A 22376-nucleotide genomic window follows, 5' to 3' on the forward strand; every position below is an offset into this window, starting at 1 on the left:
CTGCGGGGAGTGGGGCCCAGGCCCTGGGACATGGTCCCTTTCCAAGGTTGGTTCACCTCTGGCGGAACAAAGGCCAGGGGCTACTCGCTCAGACCATCTGGGCCCCTGGGAGAAGAGGGAGGGCTGTGCTGCCATCTTGCTTGGGGACCGCGCGGGTAGGTTTGGGCTCCCAGGCAGGAGGTTCTCAGAAGGTTTGGAAATCCAATGGGCACTGCACCCAGTTAATCCCCTCATAAAGACATCTCTGGGTCCTTTGGTCAGCCAGGTGTGCTTGATGCCAGGAGGGGCGTCTCAGGAGCTCCCTCCCCCAGGTCCCTGGACACATGGCCCGTGGGAGGAGAATGCGAGTCTCTTCCGGCGTATGGCGTGCTGGCCGTCGCGGGTCTTCTCCTGCGTCCCCCTTCCTGGAGATCCGGGGAGTAACCACTGAGGCTTTTGGGGCCAGTTCAGGGGCCTCTCCTTAGAGAAGTCATCAAAAGGCAAAGGTGGGGGCTTCCCTGGTGGCGCAGTGGTTGAGAGTCCGCCTGCCGATGCAGGGGACACGGGTTCGTGCCCAGGTCCGGGAAGATCCCACATGCCGCAGAGTGGCTGGGCCCGTGAGCCATGGCCGCTGAGCCTGCGCATCCGGAGCCTGTGCTCCGCAACGGGAGAGGCTGCAACAGTGAGAGGCCCGCATACCGCCAAAAAAAAAAAAAAAAAAGGCAAAGGCGGAGAGAGAGAAAGTGCAGAAGGCTGGCAAGGTCTGGAGACGTCCCGGGAGGACTCGAGGTAGCCTGTGTCTGCGGTGAGGACAGTCTGGAGGAGGCTGGAGGGATCCTGCTCTGAGGGAGGCTCAGTCCAGGTGGACGTGGAGTCGCCATGTGGGCAGCAGTGTGCGGCCGGAGGTCAAGGTGAGACGTCTCTAGTATGAGGCTCTGTCGGAGAACCGCTGGGCAACTGCAGGGCTGCCTGCACTTTCCGGGGGTGAAAAGTGACCCTCTGCCTCTCAAAACCATCTGAGTTGGTGGGTGTTTTCTGGGTGCTTTGCTGAGCTCCTCCAGTGTTGAGCTCTCATCTGAACAAGGGGAGAGGGGATTCTTGGATGGGGCAGACATGAAAGCATGTCTCAGGAAGGGCCAAGGGAAAGATGGTAAGCCTGATGGAAGGTTCTGGAAGGTGGGAGATCCTGGGTTAGGAAGTCTACAACTTCAACCACCATCCAAGAGGGCGAGGTTCAGAGAGGAACCGCTGGCTACGGCTGTTTTCCAGAGAAGTTGTCAAAAAGGGAACTCTACCTTGAGAAGTGACAAGCGAGGGGAGGGGCGGAGGTCCGGGGGTCTTGGAAAATGGGAGATGGCCGTGGGGGCCGAGGAGGGGCCGAAGCTAGGTGGACGGTGCCTCGTCTTTGCATCTTTCTCCTGGGCACGGTTGGTTGCTCCAGGCTGACATTTGCAGCCGCATCTAACTTTCGGGAAACAACTCCCCCCTTCCCTCAGGACGAATCCTCATTTTCTTTGTTCCCTGCCCACCGGTACTGTTTCAGATTTGGTAAAATTCCATCTGGCTCCTCGGGAGCTGGTTGTGCTGGGGGAAGGCAAACCCGACGGAAACAGCAGGTTTTCCCCTGGTTAATTCATCCTTGTGCTCTTCTTAAAAACAAAACGGCTCCTCTGCGTAAGTCCCCGATTTGTCGTTCTCCGTGGCATCACGGGGCGCAGGGGCGAGAATGAAGGGCGAGAGGTGGAGATTTGGGGGAGAAGCTAGTGGGGTTGGGAGGCGCCACATCCACGAAGCAGGAGGAATGCCTTCTCCCTGCAAAGGGGGGGTGGGACTCCGGGGGCGCCTGGTTAGCCTTCTCCCCCCGACTCTACCTGGGCCACCAGCATTTGGGGCAAGAGAAGGGCGTCAGAAGCACGCCAGCGAAGCTGTAAGGCAGGGGTCGGGGGCCGGCAAACTACAGCTGGTGGCCTGTTTTTATACAGCCCACAGGCTAAGAATGGTTTGTACATTTTTAAAGGATTGTTTAAAAAAAAAATGTGATCGAGACCACACGTGTCCCTCAGAGCCGAAATTGTTTATAATCTGGTCCTTTACAGAAAAAGTCTGCTGACCCCTGCTGTGAGGGACGACAAGTGGAAGAGGCGGGGGGATGAGGAGGGCTCTGGGGGTGGCCGGCAGGTGAGGGGCACGAAAGCTGCGGTGGGCAGAGGAAGCGCAGACAAAGGTGCTGAGTGATGCTCATCAAATCTTCGCCAGCTAGAGAGGCGGGGAAGAGTGGGCACCCTGGGGGCTTTCTGCCGCTGGTTTTCTTCCCAGAGCCCGGGCGTAGCCCGTGCCCCCCCTGTGATGGCCGCTGGAATGCAAGGCAGGGGGTGGCTGTGCAGAGAGCAGCCTGCGGTCAGGAGGGGCAGATGGCTGTGCAGAGAGCAGCCTGCAGTCGGGAGGGGCAGAGGGCTGCCGGCTTCTGGCTGGTTCTCGGCGCTGTTCAATTCCCACCACTCTCCTAATCCATGCTGGTGCCACGGCGTCCGTCCCAGGACACACCGCCTCCTGGAGGCCAGGAGGCTCTGCTGGGCATCGTGTCTCACGCAGGCATCCAGCTGGATTCCCAAGGGTCCTTGGGTGGGGGGAAGCCCCAACAGGTGCGCCGCCCGGTCTTGCCAAGTAGCGTCACAGGCAGCGTGTCCTGCCTGGCCAGGGCCACAGGCCACTTGCATGGGTATGGGAAGCTGGCGTGGTGGGGTGTCTTCCATGGGGGTGCTCCTTCCAGGGGCAGCACTCCCGACCGCCCTTTCGGGCTGGGGTCTCAGCCAGAGAGGCAGGATGCTCTGAGGACTTGTTCGCCTTCAGAATCCCCACATCGTGCCAATGAGCTGGGCCTTCACCTTGGCCTTCCCCTTCCTCCTCCCTTTCTCCTCTCCCAGGCTTAGTGCGCTGGTCTCCTGCTCCATGAAAAGTGCTCCCAGGAAAGACCTGGGTGATGAGAATAATCCCCAGAGCCTGGAAGGAAGGTCACGTTAGGCCAGAGGAAGGAGGTGACGTCAGGGACTGAAGCCCAGGCCTGCCCTGGGCTCTGAGAGTGAGTGTAGACGCTCAGAGGGACACGAGGGAGAGGGCACCCCGGGCAGGGCTCTACCAGTGAGGGCGGGGCCAGGGGGGCACACGGTGGGGGGCTGGGGGGACACACACAGCAGAGGGGAACAGCTAAGGCCGGACACCGATGGTGTCTTGTTACTTCTCTGACCTGTACGCGCGATGGGTCGTGGCGGGAGCCAGGGAGAGAGCTGGAGGGCAGGTGGCTACAGAAGGTCAGAGAGGCAGAGCAGGGACAGGGCAGGGGGGGGGAGGGGGGAAGTGGCAGCAGGAAGGCGAGCAGAGTTGGGCTACAGGGAGAAGGAGGGGAGGAGGCGAGGCCTGACCCATGGAGTGAGGGAGGCCAGGTTTGGGAGGGGAAGAGAGAGGTCACAGGAGAGCAGGGAGGGGAGGGAGGCCAGGAGAGCCTGGGACTGGCTGGGAAGGGGAGAGACAGATGCGGGGACCCCAGCAACATCCCCTAGTGTCTCCACTGACTTTCAGGGAGGACCTTCTCCAAGGCCTGGGGGCACCGAGCGGGGCTGGAGTCCTCAGAGGGGTGGCTCAGATACGAGTCCTTCCACGGGGGGCTTTAGGCACGAGCCGCAAGCCACAGGAGGCTGGGGAGGGGGCAGCGGAGTCTGCTGGGCCCCCTGCCTCGTAGATGGAGGGCTAAGATCATTCTGGGCCAGCCACTCCCAAGGAGACAGGGAGGAAAGAGGCTGGGTCGGGGAGGGGGGCGGGCCGGGCCACTCAAGGGGGGGACTTACAGGAAGGATTTCATGTCCAAGCCTCGGTTTCGAATCTGCCCCACCACGTGGTCCCAGCTGCCTGGGTTGGAGCGGCTGCGGCCGCCGGCAGGCCGGTACTTGGAGCCGGCCGAGGAGCCCTGCCGAGCCTGGCCCCGGCCGTAGGCCCGAGAGTTGGGGCCCGGCACGGAGGCCGCGTGGGCCTGCAGCTGGCCCAGGCTCTGGCTGGTGGTGGGCTGGCTGGTCTGCCGGCCCCGCTGGTGCTGGCTCAGCGGCTGCTGCAGGCTCTGCTGCCGCATCAGAGTGCAGGGTCGCTGGCATTTCGGCTCTCCCGTGGAGCTGGGGATAGACTCAAGGGTAGTGGTCGTGGACAGGGTGGAGTCCTCGAAACTTGGGGCGGGTGGAGGAGAGGAGAGAAAGGAGAAGCAGGTGAAGGGATCACAGTGGAGGAGAAAGAAGCCTAGGGCCAGGACGAGGAGGCCCCAGTAAGGGGCGCGCTCTGCCGGCCCTCGCCGGGCCTCCATCGGAGTTGTCGCCACTGCCGTCGTCGCTGCCACCCCCTCAGCCAGGCGGCCGCTGAGCCCCGCGCCCACCCTGAGGCCCCCAGGCCGGCCCCGCCCAGCAGCCCCCCCGCCCTGGCCCTGGCTCAGCTAGTGCCCGATACCTCCTGTCTGATGGTCTGGGTGGGGCCGCGGGAGCTGCGGAGGCTGCGTGGTGAAGGCAGGTCCCAGGGCCCTGTGGCTGCCTGTCATGTTGGCCTGGGACAGGGTGGAGGGAGCTGGGCCACCCGCTCCCGTCGTCTCACTGGGGGACCCTGGGAAAGTCTGCCTCTGCATTCTAAGTACTACTGGCGTTTGGAGACGCGAGGAAATCCAGGCCAGCGCAGCGCTGGCCTAGTAATGCGTGGTGAGTCAGCGGAAGCCAAGGATTCTCGTGTGTTGTCCTCGGACGCTGGGGCGCGTCCTCGGGCTCCCGGACCTCTGCCCTGTGGCTGGCGCTGACTCAGGTTCAGGCTCTGGCGCAGATCTTTGCCCCCCTTCTGGGGTTCCTTGTTTCTGAGGCTCAGGGTCAATTCCCGGGATCTTGGGAATGACGCCCAGTCAGAGGACAGGACGCAGGAAACCACTTGGCTGGCCACTTTACCACAGTTCTGACGAAGAACAGGGTAATTATCCTGTCCTCTGTGCACCTGTAAGATGGTACCTGCCTCATGGGCCACCAGCATCTCTGAAACATGCTGGGAACAGGGCAAGGACAGACAGGAGACAGGACACGGCTCATCAGAGGTGGTCTGGGGTCAGAGAGACCCAGCGTTCAAAGCCCATCTCTGCCGCTTCTTAACTGTGGGACTTTGGAAAAGGGAGTCCACCTCTCAGTTTCCTCTTCTGTAAAACGGGGTAAAAATTCCTGAGTTGCCTCCGTCACGCGGTTGCCATGGGGACCAATGAGGTCAGGCCCAGGGAAGCATGCTCCCTTGACAGTGGAAGCTGCAGATGTCTTAGGAGGTGGAGACAGGAGTCAGAGACCCCTGGCCTCCCCAGGCAACCTGTCTGCTTTGTCTCCTGGCCAGAGATTTCAGCGCATGCAGGGCCACAGCCTCAGAGGGCCCAACCTCCACTTCTTCTGTTCCTTCCCTCCATCTTCCATTCCAGTTGTCTAGGGCAGGGGTTGGCAAGCTATGGCCTGTGGGCCAAATCTGGCCCGCCACTTGTTTTTGTAAATAAAGTTTTACTGGAATACAGCCATTGTCATTAATTTACATCCTGTCTGTGGCCGCTTCGGGGCTACAAGGCTGGGGTTGTGTAGTCATAAAAGAGGGTGTGTGACTCGCAAAGCCTCTTCCCTATCAGGCCTCTTATAGAGATAGCTTGCCACCTCCTGGACTAGAGCCACAGGGTAGCCGTGGTACCCCCGAGCTGCCCGAGGGAGGCCCCAGGGCCCTTGGAGCCACTTTCACCACTGCAACCAGACCTCAGCCTGGCTCACCCCCTGAGCCTATCCTGGGAATCAAAAGGACAACAGTTAGGCTGCCCCTGTGCGCTGAGAGAGAGAAAGAGACAAGAAGAGTGAGAGCAAAAGAGGGAGAGAAAGTCAGAGAATAGTAAAGAGAAAAAGAAAGAAAGAAAGAAAGAAAGACAGAAAGAAAGAGAGAGAGAGAGAAAGAAAGAGAGAGAGAGAGAAAGAAAGACAGGAAGGAAGGAAGGAAGAAAGAAGGAAAGAAGGAAAGAAAAGAAAAGGAAAGAAGGAAGGAAGGAAGAAAGAGAGAAAAGCAAAACAGGGCTTTAGCTGGGGTCTTGGAAGGAGCGGCAGCCTTGCCTGGCTCAGGCCTGGAATCAGGGCGACCACCAGAGGCAGGTGCAGGCCTGGCTGGCCAGGGAGGCCCACAGCTCCCGGGGGGCAGGCCGAGGAAGCGGGTGGACGGCACCCGGGCAGCCGCCTCCTCCTCCGTGTTTGACCTCATTTTGGTTTTCTGTCACAGCCCAAATTAGTCCAACTTACAACCTCTCAGTCACAGGAAAGTAAAATCGGTTCCTCCAGGCCTGGAGCCAGTGGATGGCTCAGAGGCCTCAGCCAGCCTGGAGTCTGTGGCCAAAGCAACCTGGCGTGGGTGGGGCGCTGGGCCTGACTCTCTGAGGGGGTGTCCTGGCGTGGGTGGGGCACTGGGCCTGGCTCTCTGAGGGGGTGTCCTGGCGTGGGTGGGGCACTGGGCCTGGCTCTCTGAGGGGGTGTGGGGCTTCCCTCTGGGGTTCTCCGGAGGCTCAGTGTCGGGGAGAAATCCGCTTGTGCTCCCTCAGGCCAACGAGCAAATGGGGTCTCAGCGTGGTGGCCCTCGGTGGTCCCAATGGCGGGAACCACAGGCTTTCTAAGGAGAACCAGCCCAGCCGCTAAGAAGGGGTCAGGGCTGTTGGCCTTCTAAGTGAGAGGCTGCTCCATTAGCTGGGAACGAGGCAGTTCTAAAAGCTGAAAATGGAACCTATATCCCAATGGGTGAGAACGGTCGTAGTTCAAAGGATTTAGAGCCCGGAAGGCTCAGCTATGGGGAAATAGAAGGTTCTAAGAGCCAAGATGAGAATAAGGCTGCCCCATGGTGGGAGGGGAGAACATACTGTCTGCTGAGAACAGGAGCTAGCCCTATGTCTGCTGCTCCCAGGGAGGGACTGACTGGCCGGCTCAGACAGTTATTAAAAAGGAAACAGCTCTTCTGTCTGATGTCCAGACCACCTTCGTCAGAAAAGAGAAGTTAGCTAGGGCTCAACAACCCAACCTCCAAGAACACACAATCCCAACAGCTGAGAGTGGGACCACGCACTGACCAAGACTGGGACAGCCGATGGGGATGGCCGAGATGAGGATGAGCCAGTGGGGACGTCCCGGCTGCTCAGGGCTGGCCTGCGGAACAGATGGTGTCACAGTGCAAGCAAGACTGGGACAAGCCAATGGAGTCGCCTGAGAGTCAGAATGAAATGGCTTAACCCCTGGGTCTAGAGCCACCTGCTGGCTGCAAGAGGGAAAGCCCGGTGGCAGATGAGTGGCAGGAAACAGGCTGAGAGCGGGCCAGCTCCCCAGGGATGGATGGTCCAATGGCTAACAGCTGCAGCCTGATGCCCATGGAGGCTGAGATGCAGCGGCCAATCAAAGAGGATGGGATGACCCAAGGACTGAAATGAAGCTGCCCCGGGGGCAGAAAATGGAATGACCTGGTCACCGGCAAAGAAAGAAACTGATGGGGCAGCAGCCGGAGGCTGAGATGCACAGTGCATGGCTGAGTTAGTCGTGCCCGATGGCAAGGATGATGGGGGTCTCGTGAAGGGATGGGATGAGCCAGGGGCCGAGGACGGCACCTCTGGGGGCAGCAGCGGGCATGCCAGGGGTCCTGCTGTCCACACTGGCGGGGGCAGGCCTGAGCTCACGGCTCCGGCGGCCGTGGGGCCATCACTCACTTGGACAAGTTGAGCTTCCCGGCGGCCAGGTGGCTCTGCACCGTCCGCCAGCGGCCTCTCCCCGCCTTGCCGCCGCTGCCCGGCTCGCTGGGGGCAGCGCCGCCGCTTCTCAAGGCGTCCTCTCCGGGTGGCGGCACCGGCGCCAGCTTCTCCCCCAGCCGGCCTTCCCGCTCCACTGCCAGCCCCGCAGCGGCGGCCACTTTGGCGCCAGCCAGGAGGGTGCCACTGGAGGCACCAGGAGGCAGCCGGTCCAGAGGGGCACCGGGGGTGGCGGTGGGGGGACAGAGGGCAGGCCACACGTGGGGGTGGGGATGGGGTGGTAAGAGGGGGAAAAACAACGACAGATAAAAGGAAGAAAGAGACAGTGAGAGAGGAGGAGGAGAGAGACAGACGGACAAGAGACGACAGAGAGAGAGAGAGAGGGAGAGAGAGAGAGAGAGACATCAGCACTGCAGATGGGTCACCAGCGGAGCCTGCAGAGAGGAGAGAGGGGACCCGGCGGGCTGGGTCGGAGAACAACGCACCACGACAGTGGAGGGGGGCCCCTCCCCACCGCCTGGGGCTGGGGCGGCGGGGGTGGGGGGAGGACAGCCACCTCCAAGTCTATCCCACAGGACAACGAAGGGTTAACGACGGAGGAAGAGCGGGCTGTCCAGGCCAGGAGGCCCCAAGGCAGGGAGAGAGAGAAAGCCGTGTTAGTCAGAGTTCATCAGCACCACCACCATCACCGCCACCACCGCCACGACCACCGACCACCGACCACCGCCAGAGCAGCCAGGGCAGCGGCACACAGCAGGGAGGAGGAAGCAGCCACACCGAGAGGGAGGGACCAAAAACGGGCAACCCCATCCTGACTGCACAGAGGGGGCCGGGGCCGCGGGGACCAGCTGGGGGCTAGCCCTGGGGGAGGGGACGGGGAGGGGCAGGCAGGCCGGGGGGTCAGGAGGGGTTGCTCGTCTCCATGGTCAGCCTGCCCATGGGGTGCGCGGGTGGGGAGGGGGAAGGGGCGGGGGAGGGGGGGGGCGGGGGGGGACGGGGGGAAGGAGGGCGTGCGCGGATACTCGGATACTCGGTACATATGATCAAACCAGGTAAAGTCACTCACTTGAGGGACAGTCGTGGGTCGCCATAAGGGGCGTAGGGTGAAATGTTTAGAATAAACTCCTTGGGAGGGTAGGAGCTCCATTTCTGCTGCACTGTGCTCTCATTGTTATTCCAAAAGTCTCTGTCTAGATCACTGGAGGGGCAGAGAGAGAGGGGAGAAAACAGGGAGATACAAGAAGAAACAAGAACTGCAAGTCCTGTGCGGCGGGCAGAGGGGGAGGGTGGGGTGGGCTGGGGTCGGCTCCTGTGAGGGGAAGAGAGGCGGGTGGCACACGCACGGGCGCACGCGCACACACACACCCGCACACGCTCCAGGGCGGGAGAAGCTGCGTGCAAGGAGGCGAGCCGCAGGCGGGCAGACTGGAGCCTCGCACCCGGGAAGCTGGTGGGAGAGAGAAAGATGGTGAGAGAGGAGGGGAGGGGGAGGGGAAGGGGAGGGAAGGGGGAGGGGGGGCCGGGGACACGGCCTGGGCTGGGATGGCGATGGCGTGGGGAGTGGGCGGAGGACAGGGTGCTGGCTTCTGGCTGGAGATTGCTGAAAGGTAGATCAAACCCTGCTGCCCACGTGCTGGGCCTCAGTCTCCCTGCCTGTCGAACTCTAAGGCTGGCTGTAACCGCTGAGCCATCCGCTCTCCCATGCCGGGGTTGAGGCCCCAGTTCTGGAAGACCGGGAGTTCTCCCCCCTTCCAGCTACCTAACGGAGCCACTCTTGGGACAGGCCCAGCTCTCTGCCAGTCTCTCCTCCTCCCGCTGGCCTGAGGTCCCCCTGGCCTCCTCTGTTCTCTCCCGGCCTCGGGAAAGCCTGGGATGCAGGCTTCACAGGAGACCGGCCAGATCTCAGCTGAACGGAAGGCATTCTCTGCTCATTGCAAAAGTGGTGGCTGGGTCACCCCAGCAAAGGGAAGCGTCTCCAGGCCTCTGACATGGTGGTTGTCTGCAGGTCACTGGGGGGCCCTTCACGTGGAGGCCTGGGCCTGTGCGGAGGAAGCCTGCCCTTCTATGGGGGGACAGATGGGCAGACTCAGCCTCCAGCCCTTGGCATGTACCTGGCCTGCCCCTGTCCTTTTCCAAACTGGAGCTCCTGGGTCTGGAAGGGAACGTGTACCCCAGTCTCCCCACCCGCTCCTGTGCTGTGACATGTCCTACCGAAGAAGCAGATATGCTAGAAGCACAGAGAAGGCAGGGACCTCCCCTGGAGGAGGGCAACAGAAGCCTCAGCAGAAGGCATGGCCTGGAAACCCCAGGAGGACCAGGGGCTTCACCAGCTCGTCAGGCTCCTGGGACCCCAAAGAGCAGAACTGGGAGCACAGGGAAAGGAGGGCAACTCCCAGGCCAAAGGAACATTCCGGAAAGGAGCCACGCCTGAGCCCTCAGGAATGTGTCTACGGGAAGGGGCTCAGGGAGGAGAGTCAGGGGTGGGCCTGGCGTGTGCTGAGGCCACGCCACTGCTCAAGGCCGAGGTGAGAGCCCTGCTGCGGGGAGGGCACTGTCGGGAGGCACACCCCTGAGGATGGAGGAGACGTGTTCTTGGGGGACCTGCTTCTCCCCCACGCCACCCCCCGAATTTGACCTCAACCTTGGTTCTCAACCTTAGACTCGGGAACAAAGGAGAGAAAGAGGGAGAGAAGCTGAGCTGTCCCCACAGGCCAGGAGGAGACAGTGGCCCTGGGCTGAGGGTGGGCAGGGCCCCCTTGGGCCTCCCTGGTGTGGTCAGTCTCTGCCAGTCCAGAGAACACCTTGGAAACATCTCACAGGAGACTCTGTGCACAGGGTCCAAGGCCAAAGCCCTGAGCCAGCTCACAGGGGCAGTGGGTGCCGGAGGTGGGAGAGGCAGAACAGTCCACTGGGATGGAGCCCTACCGGCGGTGGGGGGGGTCTCCCTGGGGAGGCTCCCTCCACAGAAGAGCCTATTCCCTATTCCCACCAGAGACATCCTTTGGCCCCCTCCCCTAGTGTAACAGAGAGATGGAGCAGTTGGAAGGCCTCTCGCCCCCTGCCCCCTCCAGATCTCCAAAATCGAGGGCCATCCAACCCTAGGTCCTGGAGAGAAGGATCCACCCAGGGTCATCGCTGCCAGGCTGGTCTCCCACCCTGTGCTCCAAGGAGCTCCAGGGCCCTTTGGGTTGTGCACTGTGGTACCAGAAAAGAGGATCTTTAATTAAAGAAGTTTATGAAACACTGATTCCTGTACTGCAGGACTTCTCAGAGCCTTTAATGTGCCAGTGAATATCAGTGTTTCCCAAACTTAGTTGGTCATGGAACCCTTGATTCATGGGATCACTATTAATCTTTTATGGGGCACAAGCGCTCTGAGGAACACAGTTTGAGAAACAGTATTAAAGAATGCAGCTTCCCAGAATCCTTGATAACACGATCCTTTTGGAGGAGGTCCTAAGCCCAGGGGGAGATTGTGCAGCAGGTAAACCCTGCTTCCTGCCACTGGACTGGCTTTGGGCCCAGGAAAGAGGCAAAGGCCTAGGAACCTGGGGGCATGTAGACAAGAAAGGTGGCTTCCTCCCCCTGGGGCAGAGGGTCTGAAAGCTCAGCCGGGTGGGAGGGGGCAGGGACTGCAGGGCCACAGAGAGGCAGGGGACGACCCACTGTTGCGCTCACTTTGCCTTAGAGAGCCCGCAGAGCCTGCTCCCCGCCCCACTGCCCCCTCTCTGCTTCTCTTGTGGGCCCTTTTTAGGTCCATCTAGTACACACACAGCCTTGCCCAGGAAGCTGATGGTCAGCTGGCAGAGACAAGCTCTCTGGCCCAGACCGTGGCTGCAAACTCGGTTAGAGGCCTGGCCTGGAGGTGGCAGGTGCTGGGCTGGCCCCGTGCTCCCGCCATGTGGTCCCTCCCCTCTTCAGAAAGCCTGGGGCCTGGGCTCTGCCAGCTCTCGGCTTTGAAGACTGGAGAGCATGCAACCAAACCCAGCTTCAAAGGCTCCCCGCGGCCTCCTCCCAAGCCCAGCCTCGGCCTGGCCCACCCCTTCACTTACCCGCCCCCCAGCAGACACACACCCACAGCTTCTGCAAAGGCCCCAAACAGGGTCAGAGCAAGAGATGCAAAAAGAGGAGGGGGGCCGACGAGGGGCAGGGAGGAAGCCCTCAGGAGAAGGGGAGAGGAAGGAGGGAAGTAGGAAGACAGGAAGATAGACCAGGGGAAGGGCAGGAGGGAAGGCATGGGCAGGCGCGGCTGGGGCCTTGAGTTGAAGGAGGCAGGGTGGGGCAGGAAGGGCTGGGGGAGGCCCCGCTTCCAGGCGGAGCCCTTGGCTGGCAGGCTAAGATGGAGGGGCGTCCCGCAGCCTCCCCGCGAAGGCCTAGGCCAAGAAGCAGAGAGGAAAGGGCCAGGCACTGGCCAAAGGGTACAGAGCCCTCTAGGGAGAGCCCCACCCCTACTGCCCTGTTCCCAGAGCCCCCAACCAGGTGAGAACCTTCTCCCAGCGTCTCCCAGTGACCCTCAGCAGGGGTCTGCAGAGGGTCTGCAGTGCACGGCAGACCTGCCGACTTGAAGACGGATCTCAGAGCCAAATGCGGAAACTGGGGTGAGCCAGAGGCAGCAAGATGTGCAGTGGGGACCGGGCGTGACGGGGGAGGGGAGAATCTCTCCCCATCGCTCTGCTTTCCCTAAGCAGACCAACACTGGGTCCTGCTGGGGTCCCCAGGGTTTTTGTCCGTCCTTCTTCCAGGTTACCCTCAGAACATTGGTGGGGTCTGAGGAAAGAGTCTGAGCCGCCACCACCCACCCCCAGAGAGGGGCTCCCCAGCCCCAGGGCTGGGGGAGGAGCTTGTTGGTGCAGGGGAGTTAGGCGGGGCTTGGGGACAGCATGTGTGTGACGTGAGGGTTGGAAGGAGGAAGCAGCGCCCGGGGTCGAGGGAAGAGGCGGACAGTGCTGGGAGGGAGACCAGCCAGAACACGGGGCTGGGGGCCCTGGAACACTGAGGGTCTGGGAGGCACAGGCAGGAAAGGCGGAGCCCCGGGCCACCCTGAGGTGCTGGGAGTGGGTGTATGGGACTGGGCTGGGGAGAGAGCAAGGCACCAGGTTGTGAGGGGGAAACTGAATGTGTGTGTGGCCAGATCTGGAGGGGTGGTCCTCCCACTCGGGCTGCCTGCGTGCCCCACCCCAAACTCGAAGCCTGGCACCTACTTGATGGCCTTCTTCTCACTGCGCCCACGCCCTGAGTCTGGCGTGCCCACCGTCTCCAAGGAGTTCTTGTAGCGTTTGCCCTGTGGAGACAGCACCAGGGTCACTACTGGGAGACAGGGCTGGACTCTCCCTGCCTCCCCAGAACGGGGCCCTGGGAGGAGGGGAGTACACTGGAGCCCAGCCTCGGCAACAAGGTCTGGGGCCAACGTGTGAGGGTGTCACCACCTTGGGTGCCAGCCCTACCAATCCCTGATCCCCGGTGGGCAACTCCTGGGCCCCATCGGGCTCTAGGACTTGGCCCGCCCCCTTGACCTGCACCCCATCCCTGACCCCTAGGGATGAGGTCCCTCCCATCTGCCTGTCTCCTGGGGCTCTGGCTCGGCTCCCAGAAGCATATCTCCCTCTGCCGTGGACAGACGGCTCTCAGGCGCCTGGCCACGTCCTACTGGCCACGTCACTGCCCCCAGATGGTGGGGTGGCATCCTGCAGGGCAAGGTTGGCAGTGGCCAGTGACGTGAGTGGCAGGGGCAGGGAGAGGGCCCGTGCCCAGTCCTGCCGGGGCCATGTCCGTCACTGTCTGGGGGCTCCCTGGGGGTCCCTCCTGCCCCGGGCCCGTGAGGCAGGGCAGGGCCTGAGCACCCTCCTTCACAGGAAGGCAGCCTTGGGAAGCGAGGCTGCCCACTGACGCTGGGGCCGGGGGCAGCCTGGCTCTTCCTCAGCCAGCACGGGTGGAGGGAGGGGCAGGGCAGGATGATGGGGTGGGCGTGCCAGGTCCCCTGGCTAGAGGAAGGGCTGCAGCGGTGACAGGGCCTGCTGCCAGGAAGGTGAGCACCGTTCACCTCTTTGGTTTGGGTTTCTAAATTTAGCTCACACAGAGCCCGGCACCATTAACATTCCTGGCTGCCACCAAATGTCCTCACGCACACCCAGGGGCCACGGGCCTGGGCGGGGGAGGGGGGCTGTGCAGGGGCCGGAGCTGTCTCCCACTGGGCACCGACCTGCCCCTGCCCAGCCGAGTGGGGTCGGGGACACACACATGCACACACACACGCACACGCACACGCACACGCAGGCACACATTCCTCCAACATCCCGTCATGTGAGCCAAGACCACAGCCACATCAGTCAATTACTGCATCCTCCCTGAAGCAAAATAAAAGCCACACGGCCGCGTTCCCCGACGCTCCCGCCAGCTGCAGCCCCTTCCGGGGACTGGAGCCGCCTGCTTTGGGAGAACAACAGCGGAGCTCCCAGGAAGGGGGTGGAGGTGGGGGGAGGGCCCTCATGCCACCTCCAGTACGCCTATGCCTCAGGGGTGCCAGGGTCCTGTCCCAGCAGTGCCCCACATTCTTCATGTCACCCTGCTCACGTCCCGTGCCCTCTCCAGCCCCCCTTTCCCCTCCTGTCTGAAATGGTGTGATGTCACTGGATCAGCCCTGGGTCCCTCACCCTTCAAGCTTCTCATCACAGGTATTATTATTATTATTATTATTATTATTATTATTATTATTACTCTGCTTACCTACTTCAGCTCCCACCCCTGGGAACGTTGTCCAGTGGCAGGGACTGTATGGGCTCTGGTACTTGGTGTGGAACCTGGTACCCGGCAGTTCCCCAAATCCATTAACAGGAAGCCCCACCCACCCAGGGGTCCAAGCCTCAGGCCGTTGCCTCTGAGCCAGAACTTTAAGAGTTAAAAAACAGAGCTGCTGGATACCCTGGGTCCACAAGAGCTGCCCTCTCTCAGCTCAACTCCGGTCCCTCCCATCATTACCCAGAAGTTCAAATCCCAAACAATTCCTAGTTCCAACTGGGCAGATCAGGAGCCTGGAGCCCCTCCCTGGTGGCCAAGGGCCCTTCTTGGGCAGGACCCTCAGGCAGGAGCCCCGCCCCCCGTTCTCCAGCAGTTGCGGCAGCGTGGGGCAGGCAGCACCCTGCCGAGAGCCCCCCCTGTCCCACCCCTCACCCCTTCTCCTCTTTCTTCCTAGTCTTCAGGGAACTTGCTCTGGTCCGCACCCTCTTCGAAGGCTGGTCCGTTGCCCCTTCCCCAAGGCCCGGCACCTGGTTCACCCAAGGCATTCTGGGAGCTTCTGCCTGTCCCTCTTCCTTCCACAGCTCAGAGAGGTTTCCCCTCCAGCTGCAAGGACCCTTTTGCAGAGGAGCTGGGGCACATGGGGGACAGAAACCAGGGCAGGACTTGCCTTGGGGCTCAGGGGAAGTTAATGGGGCAACGATAGGAACCCCAGGTGGGGTACAGGAGACATAAAACAGCTCCAAAGGAGCCCAATCCCCCAAGCCTGCTTATCAGGGAGGGGGTTGGCCAGGCTGATCCGGAAAAAGCCAGTTGGAGATTAAGGAAGTTATTAATGTTTGGAAATGGGATCTGGGCTGTCAGGTATCACGTCACTGCTGCTGAGGGGACAGGCAGGCAAGGAGAGCCCAGCAACTGTGCAGGGGGAGCATTGTAAAGCCCCTTCCATGGAGCATGGAGACAGCCTGGACAAAAGGCTCCCTGGCTTCTGAGACCAGGGGTTGGAAGGGGGTGGCAGGATTGGGGGGTCCTAGGCGAAGGAACGTTCTATCAGCAGCTCAGAGGGACAAGTCAAGAGGGACACACTGCGGTCCGGACCCCTGAGACCCCTGAGGAAGCTCTGGCTGGAGGCTGGGAGGAGGGGCTGGGCCAGGGAAGGTTCCACAGCTCTCAGCTTCCCGAGGCACTTACTGCACTGACAGGCCCCCACCTGCTACAAAAGCTGTCATCTCTGAACTCCTGTCTCCAGGTGAGTGGGGGTAGGGCTCTCAACGAACACAGAGAAACACACACACACACATACACACACACTGTACCAATGCCCTCAAAGTCGACACCCTTAGCACAAAAGACCCCCGCTCAAGGTCACCAGCAGCGCCTGTTCATACAACCCTCCCCTGCCTTCAAATACAGACAGACAGACAGACAGCCGGACGGGCCCTGCAGCGAGGCGCACAGGGCTGCAGTGCGTGCGAGCCACTCCCCAGCCTCGGAAGACGTTCGCACACCGGAGCACGTGGCCAAGCCCCTCCTCCACCTCCCCTGAAATTCTGAGACAGACAGAGAGACAGGAAATCCAGGAACAATGCAGGGCAGCCAGTCTGGCACCTGCATGCAAGGAGTGGGCCCGAGTCACACACACACTCGCACACACTCACACGTGGGGCAGGGCTGGCCTTCTTCCTGGCTCCTCTCCAGGGAAAGGAGCTTCCTGAAGCTGAACATCCCGGGATGAAGAATGACTCCCATCTCCCGGGTTCGCCTTTCCTGAAGGAAGCACGCTGGGTTATGGGCCTCTTGGGCCCTCCCCAGGAGCATCTGCCCCTTCTCTTCGTTAGGACTAAGGCATTGAGCCCCCGCCCACACAGCACCCGTGGCCACAGCCCTTCCCCCCACCGTGCCCCCCGCCCCTCTGTGGCGGGCAGGGAGAGAATGGGGCTCCCAGATGCGGCACCCTGCCCTCCCTCCCACCGTTCTCAATCTGGGGCATGGAAGATGCCTGCCAGGGACCCTTCTTCACCTAAGCCTGGAAAGGTCCCACACCTGGGACACCTCTGGGCCCACCTTCGGGGGTCCTCCCTGCAGTCCCCAAAGTCCCCATCGCACTTCTAAGCTGGGGCAGCAGGACGGGGCATGAGTAGGGTTCTCGAGGCTCAGCCCCACTCTGGGAGCGGCCGGGGCGCAGGGAGGGCGGCTCAGCCTGGCTCCTCCTCCTCCCGGCGCCCTCCGGTGATGAATGTCCCTCCTGATGGTCTCGTTACTTACTGATGGCCTAATCCTGCTCGTTAATTTCCCAGCCCTCGTTAAAAATGAAAAGAAGCCGTTTGTGCTTGTACAAACCCCCAGAACCAGGATGGATGTGCGGGCGCCCAGGGGGGCGGGGGGGCGGGCCGGGTCAGGCGGAGCCTCCTCATTGGACAGGAGGCCCAGCTCGGCCACGCCCAGCCCTGTGCTGGGGGCCGTGGGCGGAGGGGACGGGGCCTCAGAGCTGTGTGGGAGGGGGCCTCGATTCTCAGTCTGCGCGTGCGTGCGTGTGGTGTGAGTTTCCACGGAAGTGTGCCTATGTGGGCAAGTGGGTCATCTGCACGCGCCCTTGAGAGCGTTCACGAGCCTGTAATTGAGTGGGGGTGGGGGCAGGGCCAGGCCCCGTCCCCGGGGCCCTTGGGAGCCTCACCAGTTTGCGTTGACACCAGTGGCAGAGGCCGCAGAGGACGACAGTGACGCTAAGGCTGACGGTGATGATGGCCGAGACCAGCAGGACATCGCGGGTGGGCGCCCCTGGAGAGGACACACACAGGTCAGACCCTCACTGGCCAGGGCCAGCTACCCTCCCTCAGCCCAGAGCCCCCCGGAACAACCACCCTAGCCACGCTGGGAGCTCTGTGCCCCAAGTTCTCCTCCCAGCTCTGCCTTGCTGGCTGACCTTGGGAAGTCTCTTCCTCTCTCTGCATCTCACTTTCCTCATCTGTAAAATGGGAGTCTCCGGGCAGGTCTCTCCCAGTCCCTCACGGCACGAGCCCTGCATGGGGTCCGCACCATCCCCCAAACTTCGCACCCTCGAAGGGAGAGGCCAAGTGTGTCCTTGGCCTGGCCAGGCCTCACCCACCGGGCTTTCAAATGCCTCTAAAAGAGCCACCGCTTCTGTGTGGCATGATTCCACCCCCGCCCGCCGCCCCCCCATACCCGGAGCCACAGCTCCAGCGGAATTTGCCCAAAGCGTTAGTTCCCGTAGTCCCTCTGACGACATCTGCCCCACAGGCACTGACAGACCCTCTTAAGTGTTGCCCAAGACTCAACAGCTACATGTATAGTCAAAGAGGGAATCTCTGGAACGCTCTGACCCATCCTCATCCCCTTTGGCTCAGCTTTTTCTGGGCTGCAAGTCTACCCAGCTGGCCTCTGCACACCCTGTCCTCCCATGCCCTAGCCCCTGAGCTCGCCTCCAGTCCTCCCACCCCATCGGCTCAGCCCCCCCTTTGTTGGCTGGCAATGTCCTTAATGTTCCCCAGGGGCTGCCCCACAGCTTCCATTCTAACAGCTCAGGGGTCCTGTGCTTTCAGAGTGGAAACCTTGATGGACTTGCCCTGGGAGCAAAACCCCGGGTTTCTGTGTAAATCCCACCACTTGCTAGCTGTGTGGCTTTAGTCACCTAACAGCTCAGTTCCTCCCCCCGCCCCCGGAAATGCGGATTAAACCTCCTCCCTCCCTCCTCACAGGTGGCTGTAAACACGAGCCCAGAGCAAAGGTAAGGAAGGCAAAACTTGACCAGAAATCGTCCTGTGGGGGAGTGAGTCGACAGAGACCGGCATAGATCACTCGTGCTCTGTAAATGTGTGTACGGCGGGGACGCGTCTAAAAGTCAAGGGGATGCTGTTTATTTACAGAGGAGCCTGCTTAGGCTTTCGGTTTCAGCGATGGTGGTAATTAAGAGTTGACAAGATCTGTCTGGTCCCGGTTCCTTTGGTTTTAGCTTCTGGCGTCCGGTGTCTCATGCTTTGCTGTGGGGCCTCATGAAGGAGGGCCAGGCGGTCATCCCCTGTTCTCAGGGCCCTCGGGCCGCCTCCCACCACCACTCCAGTGCCCTGGGCAGCCAGTCTGCTGCCCGCTCTCCCCAGAATCCTGATTGGGCCCCACCCCTCCCTCCCCAACCTCCGGAGCCGCCGAGCTGTGGGAAAAAGCCACCCTTGCTGGGCGCCTCCTGTCCACCTGCCAGGCCAACTAAGCTTCCTCCCATCCCAGGTCCACAGCCTCGGTCCCCAGGAAGCCACTGCACCAGTTCACTGTCAACCTCAGGGCCCACAGCACCAGGGAGCTCTGATCCGGACAGTCCACAGACACCGAGGAACTGGTCCTGCCTTTCCCTCCCTCGGGTGGAGGAGCGCAGCTCTGCAAGGCTGAAGGGGCCACATTTGTCACAGTTCTCAGGCCAAATGGGAGGCCTCCATCTTTAACCTCCAGGCTTCTGGGGGTGGGGGGGTGCATAATACCACAGGGCACACCACCAGGGCCCCCAGACCCAGGCCTGTGGTAAAGAGGTGTGCGGACACACCTTCCAAGAATGAGGCCGGCGCTTTTTCTAACTCTCTTCATGGAAGCTGCCCCTGCCCCACGGGGAGGGTCTGGGGGGCGGGGCGCTATCGATCCCTGGTCCGGGAAGATCCCACATGCCACGGAGCACCTAAACCCGTGTGCCACAACTACTGAGCCTGCGCTCTAGAGCCCGCGAGCCACAACTACTGAAGCCCGCACGCCTAGAGCCTGTGCTCCGCAACAAGAGAAGCCACCGCAGTGAGAAGCCCGTGCACCGCAACGAAGAGTAGCCCCCCATCCCCGACCCCCCACTCGCCGCAGCTAGAGGAAGCCCCCACGCAGCAGCAGAGACTCAACGCAGCCAAAAATAAATAAATAAAATATACATAAATTTATAAAAAACAAACCCTACATTAAAAGAAACAAAGTGAAGATAATAATGGCACTCACCCCGTGGTAGTACTAAGTAGATACGGATTATTATTAAGGTTGTTGGGTTAGTTCCCACTCAGATGTACAGAGAGCTCTGGAAACACAGATGAAGAAGTGGTTGCTGGACTAGGGAGCTATCTGGGAAGGCTTTCCTGAGGAGGCGGTATTTGGTGTGGTCTGGGAGAGGGATGTGAGGTGAGGGTAGGACAATCTGGGCAGAGGGAACGGCGAGAGCAAAGGCATGAGAGGGGAAGAAGGGTCAGGCGTGCTGCTTGAGGAGCTGGACTAGGTTATGGGGAGTGAAGTGCCGAACCAGGCTGGGAATGAGAGTAGGGCCCGATGGCGAGGGGCTTTGTCTTCCAGGCCGAGGGGCTTCCTGTGTTAGTAGGCCGTAGGAGCCATGGAAGGTTTTTGAGCAGGGGAGGGGCAGGGTCAGAGGGCGAGTCAGCGAGCTCACGAGCTGGGAGCTGTGGCAGGAGGTCAGAGTCCAGGTGATTCCTCTGCCCCCGTGCCCTTTCTGCATGCACCCTTCCCCCACATATCTCTGGCCATGGGGCAATTCTCCAAGGGATTACCTCCCTGGAGCCTCTTCCTCTCTTTGCCAAACAAGGTCCTTATCAAAAACTGCTCTTCAAGCCCTGCTCTAGGCTGGAGAGCCCCTGAGGACAGAGGCTGTCAATCCCAAAAGCCAGTGGTCCCCAGAGACCCAGGGAATGCCCATCTTAAGCAATTAGTATTCTGTGGGCATGGAGAATTAGCACTGGGCTAATTGGAGTCTAGGAGAATGAGGCTGAGGCCTTATTCTGGCCACTAACCAGCTGTGTGGCCATGAGCAAGGCGCTCGGCCTCTTGGAATCGGTGCCTTCACGTGTGGAGAGCTGATCCTTCCTCACTCTGATGAGAAGCAGGGGTTCTAGGTGTTCCACATGCAGCAACAAATTCGTCTTCACAACAATAACCGAGGTGAGCATTAAGACTGTCCCCATCTTACAGGTGGGGAAACTGAGGTACGGAGGGGCCAAGTACTTTGCCCAAGGTCATTCAGCTAGTAGGCGGTGGAGCCAGGGTTCGAACCCAGGCAGTCTGACTCACAGTCTACATTCTTTGTCTTGACATCACACCCACTACAGAGGCGAGTGGCCAGTGGTTTTCCAGGTGTGTTCTTTGGAACACCTAGGGTTCCCAGGAATTTCTCAGGGGCCACAGAGATGGATGCTGAGTAGATGGGGCTGTGTCCCCTCAAGCCCTGTTCAACGAAAGCAGCATGGTTTCCCTGTTTCACATCTTGGGCTTCCACAGAAAGTTCCATTTGAGGAAAGGGATGTGTTACTAAGGAAAGTTGAACCCTCCTGGATCAGTGACCCTAGGAACCCCTGCAGCATGAACGGATGCTGTCATCTTCCAGGCAGCTGACCCCTCCCCCAAAGAGTCCCAAAGATTCCCTGCCCCCCACCCCAAGCAACCCTTGGACAGCCCTTGAATCCACGGTAAAACAAATCCTTGCCAGTGCAAATTGCATCGATGCTGTGAACAAAAGTGACACGATGTCCTCGGCCTGCACGAGACATTGCCATCAAGGGGGGCAAGCCTGTTCTTGCCTGCCAGCCAGGGCGAAACCATTCCCAGAACACGGAGTCACTATGTCTCGGGCTGCAAGGGACCTTGGAAGTCAGGCCTCATCAATGAACGAACGCCCTGGGCAGCCCTGTCAGGGGCAGGAAGCTGCTTCTGCAGGATGCAGACCCTCCACAAATGGGCGTTGGTAGCTAGGGCTGCTGTGTCTTGAGCTGAGCTCAATCTGTCTCCCTGGAACTTCCCCCCAAGGTCCTAAGCTTGTCCTCTGGAGCTGCCGGGAACAAACCAGCTCCCACTGCCACATGACAGGCCTCCAAATCCCTGCTGACAGCTCTCATGTCCCCTTCCAGTCTTCTCCAGGCAAAGCTGCCCCAGCCCTTCTAACCCTTCCTCCGATGACATACATGGTTTCAAGTCCCCTTAGCGTCAGCATATTAACATTTGGGGAAAGAAAATATTGCAGCCCTAGTCAGCCTTTTGACAGAGCTGAGTTCCACGACCTATCCGTGGGCAGAGGAGACATCTGGGTCCCAGGGATGAGACACAGACAAGGGCAGACAGATGACATCGGGAGACTTGGGAGGCTGGGTGAGCCAGGAACAAGGAGAGCTAGGCCTCTGGGGTCCAGTCCCAAGAGTGCCAGGATGTGAGATGTAAACTCAGGCATGTCCCTGACCTTCTGCCCAGGCCTTTGGTGGCCATGTCAACCAATTAGAGCCCAGGATTAATGACAATCCAGTAGAGTCCTGTAGGCTTTGCCAGGTGCTGTGGGCATAGCCCATGGTTCTGACCATGCCACCCCACCGGGAGCTCTCAGGGTAAATAAAACCTGTGTGCTTGAGGAGGTGGACCCATTTTGCAGGTGGACAAGATGCCCACACACAGCCTTCCCTTCTAGAACATCAACTCCATGAGGGCATGGCTCAATCTCGTGTTCACCGTTGTCTTCTCAGCACCAAGGACAGAGCCAGGCATATAGTAGGTGTCCAATAAATGCTTGTTGAATGAATGAGGAGGAATCCCAAGCCTCTAGGAATGATAGTAATAGAGGCTACCATTTATTAAGTGCCTACTGTGTACCAGACTATGAAGGTAGGGGCTGTACCTGCTTTGTTCATTCTGATAACCTCTGTGACAGGCAAACCCACAGGAGGTGCTCAGTAAATATTTGTTGAATGTCCAGTGCTTGCATACGTTATCTCACTTGTCACCCAAACAAGACGGGATAGAAAAGATGGGACGGGCTGCAGTGACAGAGTTTGAGAGCCTCTCTCCTTTAAACACACACACACACACACACACACACACACACACACACACACACACA

At 60.4% G+C, this 22376-nt stretch overlaps 1 protein-coding gene across 2 annotated transcripts in view; it reads right to left on the reverse strand.

Annotated features, from left to right (window-relative positions):
* The window catches only part of SYT7 (synaptotagmin 7), a 58724-nt gene that overhangs the window by 17748 nt on the left and 18600 nt on the right, over nucleotides 1-22376 (reverse strand). Inside the window, exons 2-6 of one of the 2 annotated variants that reach the window (XM_027090163.1) lie at nucleotides 17187-17290; nucleotides 12982-13061; nucleotides 8847-8978; nucleotides 7742-7966; nucleotides 3822-4190 (exon numbers count right to left, since the gene is read on the reverse strand). In XM_027090163.1, the coding sequence (XP_026945964.1) occupies nucleotides 3822-4190; nucleotides 7742-7966; nucleotides 8847-8978; nucleotides 12982-13061; nucleotides 17187-17290 (910 nt within the window). The remainder of the gene's footprint in view (nucleotides 1-3821; nucleotides 4191-7741; nucleotides 7967-8846; nucleotides 8979-12981; nucleotides 13062-17186; nucleotides 17291-22376) is intronic. The other variant, XM_027090162.1, reaches the window with a different exon arrangement.

The sequence above is a fragment of the Aethalodelphis obliquidens genome, unplaced genomic scaffold, assembly GCF_003676395.1.
Source record: "Aethalodelphis obliquidens isolate GAN/ISIS:26980383/991018 unplaced genomic scaffold, ASM367639v1 scaffold69, whole genome shotgun sequence".
Lineage (NCBI taxonomy): Eukaryota > Metazoa > Chordata > Mammalia > Artiodactyla > Delphinidae > Aethalodelphis > Aethalodelphis obliquidens.